Below are 16877 nucleotides of genomic sequence, written 5' to 3' on the forward strand. Positions count from 1 at the left end.
TTCTTTCTTTCTCTCTTTCTTTCTCTCTCTCTCTCTTTCTTTCTTTCTTTCTTTCTTTCTTTCTCTCTTTCTCTCTTTCTCTCTTTCTCTCTTTCTTTCTTTCTTTCTTTTTCCATGCATCTATCTATCTATCTATCTACTATTCAATATAGAAGTTGGAAGTAATTTTAGAGGAAAAGAGCTAGCCACCAAGGGGTCCAGAAAAGACCTTTTGAAAAAAGTAGAATTTGAATTGAGTTTTGAAGAAAAATAGGAGTTGTAGGTAAAGAGAAGAGGTTTTCAGGCATAGGAAACAGCTTGCACAAAGAAATAGTCAGAAGTTGGAGTGTCATGTGTGAAGAATATGTAGGCTTGGTGTGACTAGATTGGTGAGTGCATAGAGAGGAGTAAAGTGTAAGATAACTGGAAAGGTAAGCAGGGGTCAGGTTATGAAGGGCTTTAAATGCCAAACAGATTTTATATTTGATTCTGAATGTAATAGGAAGCCACTGGAATTTATTGAGTAGGAGGGAGAAGATATATTATGGATTGAAGTGAGGACAGTCTTAAAGAAGAGAGACCAATTACAAGGCTATTGCAAGGATCCCACATGGTTATAGTAATAACAGAACACCTTCCCACCCACAAATTTTCTGTAGATATTTGCAGTTCATTTAATTCTTAGGATCATGATTAAAACTAGAAAGGATCTAAGAGACCATTTAATTAAATTCCCTCATTTTAGAGATGAGTAAATTTTTTTATAAACAGGGGAATTGTTTTGCAAGGTGATGGAGCAGAATCACAATCATAATGTGGGACGTTATGTAACTTTTATTTTTCTTAAGTCAGCAATATACATTTTAAGCGCTTATTATGTACCATGCCTTATGCTAGGTGCTGGGGTTATCAATACAAATATGAGGCAATTCCTGCTCAGAGGAAACCAAATAACCTAACAGATAATCCTGAAATATTGTATATATTCTCTGAATTGTGGCTAAGGCCACAGTCAATATGCTTCCCCTTATTGTTTGGCTTGATGTCTTCTTTGTTTCATGGTAAAATGTTGACTTCAACTGAACTGTCCTAATGATGTCTGTAATCCTCCAATTGCTGTCCTTTCCAAATAGTCATGGTTTATGTGGAGTTGCTTTAAATGATTCTTTATAGTATGTTTATTTGCTTTTTGTTCTGTTGAAATGCTGGCAGTTGTCCATCACAATTTACTTATAACCAGTAGCCCCTGAAAACTTCTTGTTATTCAACTTCACCTCATTTAACTCAACAGTTCAATGCAAGTATATTACCTTTTCAGATCCATTACTCAGGCAACTAACAGGCATTTATTCAGAACATACTATATATCAGATACTGTGCCAAAATAATTATAATTAGAAAAATCAGGTGATATTTTTACAAATCAATAGGCCTAATATCTATTAGATGGCCCATTATGACTCCATTCCCTTTTATACCAATGGGACTGTCATTTTCTAAGTCAATCAAAGATCCTAATTAGAGAATCGCTTTTCAATCCTTCCTCCTTCTTCCTTGTTCCCTATAGTTTTTCCATCACCAGGTTTTGTGAATTCTTCCTTCAATAATGCCTTTCATTCTTTCCCCTTCCTTTATATTTTTGCTAATGTAATTCCCAGTTTAGGCTTTTAACTTTTATTATCCTAACTTTACATCATCCAAATAGATCTTTCCTGTCCCATTTCTCTCCCACTACATGCCTGCTATTTAGTCTAACTAAAGCTACTTCCACTGCTCAAAAATCTTCATTATAGCGGTAGAATAAAGTTCTTACTGCTTATCCCAATATTTAGTGTCTTCAAAAGTCTAACTATTATATACTTCACCACTCTAGCTTTATCTTTCACAATTACCTAACTAGGCTACAATTAGCCTACTCCCATCATCATTTCTGACCTTCCTCCATTCCTTCCATCTTAAAAATCCTTTTCTCTTACTACCTGTGTAATCCTGGGCAAGCCATTTAAACTCTCTTGCCCTCAGTTTATTTCTCATATGTAAAATGAGGTGGTAGGAATTGGTTACTGCTGAAGTCCATTCCAACTTGTCCTTCAAGCTCCTGATCTTATCTCCTTTTCTCTATCATTACTATACCATTTTAGCTCATAATGTTCTCAGCCCATAATTCATCTTCAGCTTGTCATTTAATTGTCCTCAGAACCACTATAAAATTTATTTTTTGTACCATTCCTATCAAAGTCATACTTCAAGACTCTTGAAAATTTTGTCAATGGAATATAAGATCGACTAGCTCTTATCAAGGTAGAAAGGCGTTAAGTAGTCTTGGGTATAGGGTGATTGCCCACTGTATAAGACAAGCTGCACTAAATAAAAGTTCACTTGAAGAATTGGAAAGTTGATAACTAATTTTCCCTTTGGGAATTCGGGGAGAGAAAGTAACTTTACAGTCAATGAAATGAGGAGGAGATGGAGTATAAAATGGCCTGCAATCCTGTGATACAAATAGCAAAGGAGACAAAGAATCCTAGGAAATTTCTTGACCAGCCACAAACATTAATTTAACTGCTAGTGCTTTTAACAGGTGATTGATGAGTGGCTCCTGAATTGATATACAAACACAGGAAATGAAACACTCCTTAATATACTTGAAACTAGAAGACATGAAGAAGGTACGGCTAAATGGAAGGAGAGTTCCCAGGATCTCCTTTGAGAGGTAACGAGTACCTGGCAGATTTCCTCCTCATCCTTGGGTACATGGCAAGGCCATCATTTCATGGAATACTTTATTCTCTTGCCTGGCAGCATTCACAGAGAACATAAATAAATAGACCACTATGATAATAATGATAGATTCTCTAAGAACATCCATTGCCAAGGATGAAATAGAAGAATTCTATGAAGAATCTCACAGAGACCCTCTAAATGAAGTTAACATCTGTCTTATCACTCAGCAACAGAAATGTAAAGGAAAATACATGGAAGGATAATAAAAAATTACATTAGAAACTATGATTTGAAATCAAAATGTTAAATAAGCACAAGAATTCTAATTATTTAGAAGTCTCATTCTTGTCTATTGTGAAAACATTCTTTTCAAGAAAGAAGCAGATCGGCCCTATTCAGGTCAAGCACAAAAGTCATGATAAATTAATTTAATGGCTGGGCAGTGACTCTTTACCAATAGTAATCATTTCCGAACCAATTATAGTTGCAGGGAGTCATGTCACTAAAGAGTTAGAGTAGAGAAGTACCAAATTGGGAAAAAAGAAAAGGAAAAAGCCAAAGGATAATCTGTATTTACAGTAGAAACTGCCCCACCTGTTTAGGCAATGGCAACTCTAGGATGCTGGATCTGGACAAAGGCAAAGGCATTAACTCATACTTCTCAGTGGTTTAACTGGTACAGAATAATTGCCACAAGGAGGCCCAAGTAGCCCAGAAAAAGCCATAGTAAGCAAATGCAGAGAGAAAATGAAGTCAAAAATAGCACCACTTTAGGGTACAAACAAGAGGAAAATAAAAGGATTCCAAAGTTTGCTTCATAAAAGAGTGAAAAGAAGTTGCGAAAAGAGGGCAAAAGAGACCTTGAAGCTTTTATATCAAGGCATTTTTGGACTAAATCAGTATAGATCAACAAAGGACATAGGAATCTGGAACATATTAAGAGGCATATTTATAGTGAACTATCCCCTTTATCAATAATAGGCAGAAGAATCCCTGTACCTGATTGAATAGAAACAAAATAAATCCATGTGGTAAAAAATACAATTTCAAAGACATTTAGCCATCTATTCTCAATCTAGCTCAAAGAAGGGAAGATTCTGAAAGAATGATGTTTCCCTCCCCCCCAACTTTCTAAAAAAAAAGATAACTACCAACTCATACACCTGCATGCAATCATATATCCATCCTTTTATATAAGATCTTTTTGTGAAATGTCTGTACAAGCTTCAAAGGCATTTTTGATGAAAATAAGAGAGGAGGAAAGACAAGTTTTGTGGATGATTTCTTTGTCAAACCACACCTCTAGAATCAGACAATTCAGTCTGATTCAATAGGCACTACATATAAATGATGAGTAAAACTCCAAAATGTGTAAATTAGATCAAACTAAATAACATTTGGCATTTGGGAAATCATGCTGTACTTTGAAAGATCTAGACTGCTCATTGCTATAAAATCCCTCTTAACTATTATCCCAGCAGTAATGCTTATATGACTTAAAATCTTGAGATATACAGATATAAGGTGAGTTAAAAATTAAAGATAATTGGAAGGGCATTGGACAAATGAGTGTCAGACATAAATAGACAGTTACCTATAACTTGCTGGGCATAAATTCATTATAAGTAGAATGTTCCCTACAATTAACTTAAAAGTAGTTGTATAAAACAAGAGTCAGCACATTATTGTGTTGTAATGTGGGTCATTGGGTAAAATCCAGTCCATCTCCTATTTTTGTACAATCCACAAGTTAATAATGTGTTTTTTTCAACTTAAGAAAAAGTTTTGTTATATTTGCAAATATAAAAAAGCACTCACCTTGTTGGCTGAAGATGGCAATGGGTGGTATACCAGGTTTGATTCGTGAACCATTGTTTGCAAGGATATGAATGAAGTGGTCCTATCAACACTAAAAATCTGTATTATTTGTTTGGCACTTATTTTACTTATATGTGTATGTGATGGCAACCCAACTGGATTGTAATAATTAGATCTGTCCAACAATGCAGAGGGATACTTAATAAAGAATGAACTTCCTATTATTAGGGAGTATAAGCCTATTTACAGGGATGTTGCAGGAGAGATTTTTTCCATTTGTGGAGAAGTTGGTTGATGTATTTCAATTGTCCTTTGCATATTTAAAAATGTAGGAATCTGGGCTTCTTAAATTAATTTGAGCCTTTGGTTTTTGTATCCTAATAGTGAATAGAAGAGTAGAGTGATGGTAGTCATGACTTTGTGGGAGTGATTCACATTCTTAGCATTTTCCGGAGAACATGAGTGACCATATTCCTTTTTCTCTGCTACAGGCTAGACAGCATATGTTGCTTTGGAAGAGCAGGGATGGAACTGGAGGTAGTGATAAAAACGATAATTATATATGGTTTATTGTTCCCCAAAGTCAATCCAGGCAGCCCTTCTTTTTCTCATCCTAGGTACCCTTTTTTCCATCTGCTTTTGAATATGAAATAAAAGAGGAGAAAGAAGAATAAATTTGGGTGAGAAAAGAAAATGGATGGGTTCACCACAGACACCAGAGTAAAGAAATAGAGCGATTAATTTTTCCTTCTGACATAGAACCAGAGTGACTCTGGTGATTGGCACCTTCACTTGTCCCAGAGAGTTAGAAATCTGAGAAATAAACAAAGTAGAAGAGATTCTTCTACCAAGAAAATCCCTTGGGGTGTTGAGATGGGGTGGTGAGAAAATGAAGTAGAAGACTCTTCAGCAGGAAAAAAAGAGCCCCCAAGGTCCACAGAGAAAAGATCTTTATTTCCTAAAAGCTTTCATTCCCTTCCTACAACTTCCTTGATATAATAGGTCCATCAAGCTAAAAGGTTATTTATTCTGAAAGACTTTTACTTCCTACTTGAAGCTCTCTTCTGCAAATCAACGTATGAAACATTTTAAATATTGGCAGCATCCATCTCTCATTCCTGCCAAATTAGTTGTGTCTTTTCAATGAGCTATTTGCTTTCATTGGTACTGAGTTTTAGATCACTACCTTATAATCCTATTATGACCTGTCTTTTTGGAGCACCAGTTTTGCTACAATAATGAAAGAACCTACAGCTTCAAAGAACTGTAGGATATTTAGAAGGGAGAGTTGGGAAGGAAATCAGTTAATTGCATGCTGTCAGAGTGGTTTTAGGAGACTTTGTACTTTTTTTCCATTTTGAGATCACCTAACTATAGACATTTTCAAGCTTGGAATTTCAACCACCACCACCAAACCAGGTTTCACAAATTTCAGGGATGACTCCTCTGTGAAGATGGCAACGTATTGACAATACAATGAAAGGGGGAAAAGAGAAAAAACCAAAACAAAACAATCTATGGTAACTTATTTCTTTGCATGCCTGACCTTGAAGAAAATTAGAACTTTTTTGTTACAGCAGTTGAGCATCTAATATACAGATGCATCTGTTATTTCTTCTGTATTAAACAGAAAAGCACTCCCAGTTGCCTGTGATTGTTTTGTGGGTGGAATATTTTCTGTATTCTGGTGAACTGGGTTTTGCTGTTGTTACTATTATGTATTCATTTGTGATGCAGAGTATCTGTTCTCTTGAATCATTTATTCCATTAAAAAATTACCATCCATCCATACTCTATTTCAGCACCATTGAGAATATGTATTTGTCTTGGAAGAGACTTTCCAAGGTAATATCATTGTAATTCTCTTTTTTTGCTGTAGAGATCATGAACCAAGCTGCTCCTGCTAGAAAGCTAGAGGAGGTCCTTCATCTAGCAGAGCTCTGCATAGAGGTATTGCAGCAGAATGAAGAGCATCATTCAGAGGTGAGGAAAATGATTTTTAATGTAGAATAAATGCTCCAGGCACTTCTCTTCCTTTTATTGGGAGCCACACTAAAGAGCAGGTTAGCCATGATCCTTGACGAACATCAGGCCATGCACCTTCAGAGAAGGAAGTTTACGTAAAGTGAACAGAAATCAAATTATACTTGCATTCTCTTGATAGTATCCTTGGTTCAGATATAGACACTGAAAGGCATGAAAGAGAGACTAGTGATAGTACCAGAAGGTAATGAAATGTCATGGAAAGCATGGGTAGTTTTAAAGCAATTCAGTTCAAGCAAACATGTACAGGTATTGAGCATTGGCCAAGTGCAGGGGAATGAGTAGGTTGCTTTGAGAAGAAGGACTGAAGAGTCACACATTTAGAGCTTTAAAAGGGATCTCAGAGGGCATCCAGGGCAACATCCTTATTTCACAAATTAGGAAACTGAGAGTCAGCTTAATGGACTTGCCTCCACGCTCTCAGCTAATCAGTTTTTGAGGTAGGATTCACTCCAATCTTCTTGACTCCATGTCCAACAAGGTATCCAATTTGTCTCCCGTCTCCAACTCTTGGAGCATAGGGTTAAGTAGGAAAGGTGAGATATATATATGGTGTCTATAAATAAAAGGCATCCTCTACAAGGCCATTGAAATGTGCAAAGCGTTATGACAGTACAGAGAATAAAGAGAGCAATTCTGGCTTGGGAAATAATCATAATTGCTGGCATCTAGATAATGCTGGAAGGGTTTTTCATGTACTACCTTATCAGAAGTTCACCAGAAACTTCAAAGTAATAGATTAACTTCAATTCCTCTCTTTTTCTCAAGCTCCTTAAATCTTTTGATTCAATTAACATAAAGTTCTTTACTGACCTTAAAGCCTATATAAATGCTAGCTTATGTCAGTTTTCACTAGGTTGTAGTTGATTGAAAAAGTGGTTTTCAGATCCTAATTTCAAATTAGTGTTATCTGAATATGCTAAAAGCAGAGTTAATTGACCTATTTTAAATTCTAAAAGTGACTTCAGATAAGATTAGGGGTTTTATTCACAAGAATGAAAGAGATTTCTTGTTCTTGGTCTTTTTTTTTTTCTTTTTTAGCTGGAGGAGGGAAGAGGAAACTCTCTTTACTAAAGCATAAAAAAATTGAATACTATAGAATCAGTTTGGTTATTTGGGAACCACAAGAAGTGAACAGGGATATACAAGAACAGATACATATAATTTATATGGTATTTACATTTAATGAAACCTTGATCTCAAAGATGTAAGAAACTACAGGAAGTACATTTTAAACAACTCTTTGAATAAAGATATCCATGAAACCATACCATGTTAAACGAAGATTTATTGTATCTGGTTATAAATATGATCATTCAAAACATCTGCTTTTCGCTCACACTGTGGAATCTAGTTTTTCCCTTGCATCTGTCATGTGTGAACTTGTTATGGATATTTTATTTTAAACTGAAGAAACAGCTGCTTCAATAATTTGAGATGAATTCCCAGGAGGTTCTATTCTACACTAGTATCACTGCTGGGTTACACTGCAAATGATTATTTGATAAAATAGCTGTGTTTTCTCTTTGTCTTTTGATGCAAAGCATTATCATCAGAGTATTAGGCATTTTCAAATTTTTTTAAAAAGGTAATTCTGATTGGGCATCAAATTACAATCTTCTTTTCCATTAAAGAGATATATTCTTCATGGTCCAAATAGTTCTGTAGGTTTTACAAATATGGCATTTTCTTTACCAGCACCAATAAGGAAAATGGTAATTATGTAGGGTTCAAACTCATTACTCTATTGTGATCCTCATTTCCTACCATTTAAAGGTAATTATTAAATGTTACATACTCATTGCAATTACAATTAAAATTTAAAGGAAAACCAATATACATATTAAAATGTAATGGGTACCAACAAAATAAAAAACTGATATTATTTTCCAACCTCCAAAAAAATTAAGTTTATTGAATACAAGCAACCTTCACACAGGAAAATCACTGCACAACAACTGGAGAAAGAAAACAGGTTTCAAAATAAAACTATGACAATGAACTCTTGTTATATTTTTTTTTAATATTGTAATGTTTTCCCATTCTACAATGCTTTCAAATCCTTGGATTCCCTCAGGGAAGAGAGGTATGTGTCCCATCTCACATAAAGTAGTATTGTTTTTGCCCTTTTTTTCTAGCATGAAACTCTTTATTTTATGAAATTATGTTGTAAAAATATCAATTCTGAATTTCTCTAATTTTTAGAGACATTTTAATCTTCCTCCTTAAAACTCAAGAGTATGAGTCATTCTTTAATTAGGTTAGGTGTTGTAGTGATGGATGGGTGTGTGTTACCAGTGATTAATTACATATCACCCATTTTCCTATTACCCATCTCAGTGAATCAACATGTCTTGGGGATTATTTTTTCATTCACTGACAGTTCTAACTTTCTCCGAACATTTACAGAGAATGTATTTTATGGTTTGCTATGTCATTTCCAAAGTGAATTGATGTTCTAGCTCTCTAGTCTAATATTTATTTTGCTGTATGTTCAAACCAGAGTTTCCTTCCTCCTTGAAAGAGTACCCAGATCAACTCCCTTGGTAGAGGTTAATCTATCTGCCTCCAAGAGACCTTCAAGTGGCTCATGTGTCAGGTCCTTTTATTTCCATTCCACTTCTGTTCACAGTGGCAGTTTACTTTTCAGGGCTAAAAGGTTCTTTCTATCCTTTGGCAAATTTTTAGATAAGCAGGTTTCATTTTTTTTTTCAGATCTTTGACAGTAACTTTACTTAGAAGACTTTTCTCCCTTCCTCTGAAGGTCTCTTGACCTCTTTCTTTCAGCCCTGCCTCAGAATTCTTCTTTCTTCATCTTAGGAAGATTGTATAATCGTTTCTGGTGAGCTTTCAGACTAAATAATCCACTCACAATAACAGACCTCTTCAATATCAGTTGACAAGAATTTTTAGTTGAACTTATCAGTTTATCCAGAACAAGGTATCATTATTGATAGAGTTCTGAAGGAAGTAGACATCCGGTTGTACTCTCTAGCTGATTCTCACAGTCCTATAGTCAGCCTATATAGAACTTAGGGGGTATAGGCATCATGTACATAAGGAAATCAAGCCTTGGTAAAGTGAATTGCTCAAGAATCCATCTCTAATTAGTTACAGAGTCAGCACTAAAATCCTTATACCAATCAATTGAATTCAATAAGCAATTATTAAGTACCTACTATGGGCAAGGCTATGCAAACAAAGAGAAAAGTACTTTTACTCTCAAGCAGCTTACATTCTAGTGATGGATAATATAGAGCTGAGAAGGAAAAATCCTGGAGAAGGAGTATGGATCAGCAGGAATGATGACAAAAGGATGGGAAGAAGTAGAAAGGGAAGCAGAAAGCAGCTTTGAATCACTTTAGGACTAGAGGAGTGCCTGTTGGGTGGGACCCATACCCACCAGGATCCTATCATTCTATTGGTTTGATGTTGACACTGCATCGTTGGAGCCAGTAGGTTGAATCAATAAAGACTTGCATGAAAATATGCCTGAAGTATATACTAAATTCACAGAAAACACCTCATCCCAAGATAGTAGAGAATGTTCTATCCAGGAGATATGCCACACGTGGAGTATGATCTCAGTTTTCTGTCTGCCCTTTGGGACCAAAATCATGCGGATGTTAGATATGAAGTCCGAGGTCCTACCTGGGGTAGTTCTAGCCCATATTGACAGAGGACAAGAATTCTGTGAAATGATGCTTCTTTCCTCCCTTCCTTCTTCTCTCTTCATTTCTGCCTTCCAACCACCATCACTGTGGAAGAGGAGAGAGGTGGCTGCCATACAGCCAACAGAACAAAAGCTATTTTATATATTTTTTTGTTTTATAGGTCATTTATGTAAACAAAAGTAATCATTTAGTGACCAAGCTTGTGATTGTGAGTTTCTCTGTACATTGGCCTTCAGAAATAGCACATTTGGTTCTCTATACTATGGATAAGAAAGACCTTTTCAGGTCAGCAGAACTCATCAGAACTTACGTCCCACTGGTAATTTTGGAGAAAATAAGCTCGCTTCCTATCTAAAAAAAAACCTTGAGAGTAGGATTTTTGTGTAGTCTTTTCTTAATAATTTATTAAATTTTGGAGGAAAAACTCAGAATATGACTGAATTTAGAAGCTGTCAGAAACTCATCTTCCTTCTAGTCTTACTCTCCTTGAAGACAACTATAAAAAATAACTATAAAGTGCAGTAGATAGAGCTAGGACTGGAGATGGGAGTTTCTGGATTCAAAACTAGTCTCAGACACTTCCTAATAGTGAGACCATGGTCAAGTCACTTAACTCCCATTGCCTAGCCCTTACCACTCTTCTGCCTTGGAACCAATACTTAGTATAGATTCTAAGACAGAAGGTAAGGGTTTTTTTAAGTACATAAAGAATTGCTGTTATCTAAAGTGTCCTGGGACAGTATTATTGTTCTTTTCTTAATTTTAACTATTTTTAGTGGTTGTGACTACTATACCTGATGTAGGGCCTTAGAAAATATTTTTTGAAGTAACACAATATTACTTAATGAGTCAAAAATGTATACTGAGCAAATAGCGATCCCAGAAACTATATTCCATCTCTCATTACTCATGTTGAGGATTGAGTCTTATTTATCACCAATATACATTCAAGAGATGAAGAATGTGTGATGAAAATCTTGCTCTCTACTTCATTTCTCAAGTTTTCTGTTTGTACTCTATATCCATTCCAAAAAGCATTTTATCTAGGAATTTTTTTAATATTAGCTTAGACTGAAATTTGTCTCTCTTACGTATAATGATCACATTTCCTTTTAATCATCAATTCTTTTAGGCCTATGGTCAAAATGAATGAATTATTTTATAGCAAATAACTAGAAGTTCATTTTCATAAAAATAGAAATTCAATACGTTTTTCTGTTATCAACCTTAGGTTCCTAGTATGCTATTGAAAGAAAATGTGGAACTTGCTAACTTTAAATTGATTTGCCCTGCGAAATATACAACAAATTATTATGAGACTGGCATTTTCTTTTTTTGTTTGTTTTTTTAAAACCTCAACTTAATGTCTGTATTTGGTTCTCTATACCACGAATAAGAAAGGATTTTTTAGCTTGGCACAGCTCATTAGAACTTTCATCTCAGTGGCATAGTTTTGGAGAAAATTAGTTCATCTCCTGTCTGACAGAGCTTCTCAGTATGATTTTTTGTGTAGACTTTTCCTAATATTTTATTAATTTTGGAGGAAAAACTCAAAATCTGGCCATTTAGAAGCTGTCAGAAATTCAGGTTTCTTCCAGTCTCACTCTTGGAGACTGCAATGAGAACTAACTATAAAATGTATGTAAGGGGAGCAGCTGGATACCGCTAGGGTACAGGTGTTCCTTCCACTTAGTATCAATACTAAGTGTCAGTTCCAAGACAGAAGAGCAGTTAAGGGGTTAAGTGACTTGTCCAGGGTCATACAGCCACAACATGTCTGAGATCACATTTGAACCTAGGCCCTCCTGTCTTCAGGGCTGGCTGACTATCCATGAAATCACCTCGCTGCCCCTGAAACTGACATTTTCTTAAAAAATATGAATGAGAGGAAATGTTCTCCTAGTTTTTCTTCTTTTGAAACTATAATAAATGCAATTAATCATGTTTTAGAATGATTTTTTTAAAAGATCCTGCCAAGGGAATTGTTTTTAAATCAAATTATAATTGTTAGATTTCAGTGATGATGTTTATTTTTTTTTACTTTAATAGATCATTATTTCTGGTTTTCTTTTTCTCTTATTAGTCATATAAAATTTCTTTTTTTTTCCTTGAAAAAAGTTTACATTTTATTTAAGACCTTTTACCATCTCAAGTATAGGCACTGGCATATTTTTTATGTTTCTAAAAAAATATTTTTCTCTTTCATTTGCTAGGCATTTGCTTGGTGGCCAGATCTATTGGCTGAACATGCAGAGAAATTTTGGTCATTATTTACTGTGGACATGGATTCAGCACTAGAGGCTCAGCCACAAGATTCTTGGGATAGTTTTCCACTTTTCCAACTGCTAAATAACTTCCTAAGAAATGACAGTAAGAGTTTGGATCCGTTAATGTGGGTACGGGTGAGGGTGTGGGTTTGGGAGTTATTTATGTTTATAAATACAAATGTTTAGAGAGCTGTAGTATGAATGTTCCAGGGCTGACATGTTATATGCCCTCTATCCTCATCATGGAACTATGGTGCTCTGGGTCAGAGCTAACCCTCCATAGTCTCTTATCATGGTCACCATGGTATCACCTGAGCTTTCGTTGCACTATCCATTTCTTCCCCTCTTCCATCTTTTTGGTACTCTTTGTCAACTTTTAACATGGGAACAGTTAGGAATATGCTTGTGAATGTTTCACAACCATTTCTCTGGAAATCAGAGCACACGTTTAAATTTAATCTAAATTACTAACATTTTCTCCATCATTTTCTTAGGTCTAGGCAATCAATAAATCAAACACTCATTTACAAGATTTCCTGATTTTCAAAGTTTAAATGCATATTTCTGCCCTTTGCTTCTGGCATGTTCCAGAAAGAAAACTTGTATAAATTAACTTGTGCAAGGAACTTGAAAATGTTTGTGTTATGGAGGAAACGTTCGAATTTTTTTCTAGAATTTTTTTTTTTGCTAGACTACCTCTGAAACTGAACCACTCTATTATACTTTAATAGTAAACACTGTATTAGCAAGTTTCCCCATTTCATAGCTTCTCAGAATTGGAAAGGAAGTTAGAAGTTACTCCTTTTAACTTCTTGTCCAGTGTAAGAATCTTTACAAAACAAAGTGGGCTTCCAACATCAGCTTGCACCATTCCAGTACCAAGGAGGCGATTGCTTTCTGAGGCAACCCGCTCCACTGCCAACTCTTCTTATTAAGAAATTCTTCTACATATCAAACTAAAATCTGCAATTCTGTAAGATCCACTCTGTTGGATCTAACTCAGTTCTGTAGAGAAGCACAAAATCAATTTACTCCTTCCTCCATGGGGCAGTCCTTTGAATACTTGAAGTTCCTGAACACCCCTTGAATAAATGAGCATCTTTAATTTCTACAACTGATTCTCAAGGAACATGGTTTCCAGATTCCTTACCATCTTCTTAGGAGAACCAGGTCATGGTAATAAAGTTAAAAAGGACCACAGAGGTCTTCAAGTCCAACTTCCATACTTAATTGTTGAGAAAATTGAGGAAAAGGAAGGAAAAGTACAAAGTCACAAAATTACTTGGTATCAGAGATGGGATCTGAACTCAGGTCCTCTTGACAACAAAACCATTCTTCTCTTCACTCAGGCACCCTGTTGTCTTGAGCCAAATGTTGACTTAGTAGGGATCTTTTAAGTTTAATATTCCTTATTGACTGACAATAAATGAATGAATAAACAAACAAATAAAGTTAATATTCCTGGTACTGAACGTAACACTCTAATAGTTTAAGAGTACAACAAAATTATTGTTTTGCTTCTACCTTCATATTAATGAAACAGGACTGTGTGTACTTAATTATGTGTTTTTCTTTACTGTTAATACTTAGTGAGCTTGTGATTATTTTACACCCCTAAATACTTCTTTTCTTATAAATTACTAGCAAAGTAGGTCTTCCTCATCCTGGTTTTTAAAGTTTTTGAACTTTATATATATTCTTGTATAATTTTATCTTGTTTATTTTGGGTCATTATTTTAGCCTGTGGAGATCATTTGAAATACTGATTATCTCATTCAATGAATTAGCTGACCCTCCTAGTTTTGTGTCATTTCCAAAAGGTCTTATTATAAAGCCAGTTTATTTCTTTGCATTTTTATTCAAATATATTTTATTTTCCCAATTACATGTAATAACAATTTTCAACATGTTTCCAAAAATTGTAAGATCCAGATTGTCTCCCTTGCTTTTATTCCCTTACCCCTCTCAGAGATGATAAGGAATATGATCTGGGTTAGCACGTTACTTTCAAAATAGTTGCAAAGCCCCATTTGGATTTCCCATATGTGATTTATTCAACATAAATTTCTGAGTTCCTGTTTTGACTTTTCCTATCATCTAATAATACAATTAAGATGGAAACTTGTTGAACAAAAATTATGGTTTTCAACAATAAAAACATTATGCATAACAGTGCTTTCACCAGTAATTAGGGATTATAAAAAATGTTAGCTATAGTTAGGTTTATCTTCAGACAATGTTATAGTTCTAGCTAAGTAAATCATAATGGTCCTGCATTTTAGCAGAGATGAATTATTCATTTGGCTTGTCTAACATTTTTTTAAATAGGGGATTCTGACTTTTTTATTTTTTATTTTTCTAAAATAAGGAAAATATGTCTCACCGCCAGATTGATGAATTCCTTCACTGTAACAACTCTTAAAAGTTTAGGGTCAGTGAAAGAAAGGGATTGTAGTCTGCATCTATGGAGGAAACACACAGTCCACAAAATCATAGATCCTTTGAATATTGAAGAATACAATTATATAATGTTTAGTCATTCATTAAATTTTGCCTTTTCTTCTAAGAAATGATATATTCTCTTTACAGATTATTTGGGGCAACATCCATTAGAATTTCAGGGAATTATTTGTAATGTTTCTTTTTGATAGAAAGTATTGCAATATAATTATAACTGGAAGGAATGAAACAAAAAGAACATTGAAATGACAAAAGCATAAAAAATAGTGTCCAGTAAAACGTGTCTTTAAATTGCATTCTGCTTTCCTGGTTTTTTCTAATATTCTAAGCATAACTCATGAAATCCAAAGGACAAGGAATTTCAGATTGGTTTCAATCCATCTTTAATTGAACTACAAAAACAAAAGCAAACTACTTATTCCTAGTCTGGAATTTTAGTTGCACCGATTTTTGATGTGTCTAAATTTTGGCTGTGATATTTAAAATGATTACCATATTTTAGAAAACATCAATTAATTCTGAGAAAAGTAGCTCTTTAGTGTATTCAAGTAAATGGAAAAGCTCCCCTGTGTCATAATTTCCTTTTAGTATGAAGAGATGAGTATGACTTAGGGATTTGGAATGGAATGCAGACCTTTATCTCAAGTTTACAAATTACTACCTAAAGCCATGACCAATGAATACATATTTCTGGATTTTCAGCCATATATGTATATCATATGAAATTATTGTTGACATTGTCAACAATAATTATCACATGCTCCTATCAGTGTATAAATTATTATAAAATATAACATTTAAATTATATATGCAATTATAACATACACAATACAAATAATATATAATACAATATATAATATATACAATACAAATATATAGTTTATAAACAACATAAATTATATGTTGATTATAAAGAAATACATTGTTAATCATTATGAATATTGCTACTATTTTATTTCTTAATCACCCACATGTTTTTATTAACTTAATTCCTTTTGAAAAGCCAATGTTTCAGATAACAAAGAGTTCTATATTCTATGGAAGACATTCAGAAAAACTCTAAGTTTTATTTAACCCCTAAAAATAATATCTATAAATTGGTGCAAATATATGAAAATTTCTATCATATTGACTTAATTGAAAGTATTATTTCTCAAATCCAGATTCTGATATTAGATGTCTCAACTTAATATGAACAAGCCAATGTAACATTTTAAATGTAAACTAGTATTGCATTTTAAAGAAGCCAAAAATTAATTGCTTGCCAATTGGGCTCACAGAGTTGTCACTCAGACATTTAGAGTATTTATCATTTGTGCTGAGCGTTGTACATTTGACACTGACAATATTATACATTTTTCTCTCATCCTTCAAGAATGACATTATGCTGCATTTTTAGGCTGATGGTGAACTAGCTAATATTTCATCTGAACTTTTACATGATTTTTTTAGATGGGGAATTTCCCAGAATCATACATGTTGATTTAGAAGGGACTTTAGATGTCATCTAGTCCAACTTCAATATACAATGAGGAATCTAGGGCCCAGAAAGTTTAAGTAGCTTGCTCAAAGTCACAGAAGTGGCAGAGCAGAAATTTAGTGTATTCAAAAATGGCAAAGCAGAAATTTGAACCCAGGTCCCTTGATTCTCAAATGGTCATGAGACAATAGCTAGAACTGTCTTTTGTCTCTCTTTGTATCCTCACTGCTTAACAGATTACCCGGCACACAGGTGCTTAATAAATATTCCTTGACCAAGTAACTGATTCTTTCCATTAAACTGATAATGAGGCATCATTTAAACATTTCTCCTGTTTACTTCCTATCCTTCTTTTGCTGTTGTTTTTCAAAAAACCCTATGTTCTTTCATTTTAAAGAAATGTACCTTTTGTGCTTGGTTCTGCATTAATAG

At 34.3% G+C, this 16877-nt stretch overlaps 1 protein-coding gene across 15 annotated transcripts in view; it reads left to right on the top strand.

Annotated features, from left to right (window-relative positions):
- Positions 1-16877, top strand: part of CADPS2 (calcium dependent secretion activator 2) — a 694484-nt gene that overhangs the window by 573561 nt on the left and 104046 nt on the right. For 7 of the 15 annotated variants that reach the window (XM_044678498.1, XM_044678502.1, XM_044678507.1 and 4 more), the window contains 3 exons: positions 6401-6504; positions 8642-8650; positions 12452-12608. In XM_044678498.1, coding sequence (XP_044534433.1) covers positions 6401-6504; positions 8642-8650; positions 12452-12608 — 270 coding nt within the window. The remainder of the gene's footprint in view (positions 1-6400; positions 6505-8641; positions 8651-12451; positions 12609-16877) is intronic. The other 8 variants (XM_044678501.1, XM_044678508.1, XM_044678509.1 and 5 more) reach the window with 2 other exon arrangements.

The sequence above is a fragment of the Gracilinanus agilis genome, chromosome 5 (genome assembly GCF_016433145.1).
Source record: "Gracilinanus agilis isolate LMUSP501 chromosome 5, AgileGrace, whole genome shotgun sequence".
Lineage (NCBI taxonomy): Eukaryota > Metazoa > Chordata > Mammalia > Didelphimorphia > Didelphidae > Gracilinanus > Gracilinanus agilis.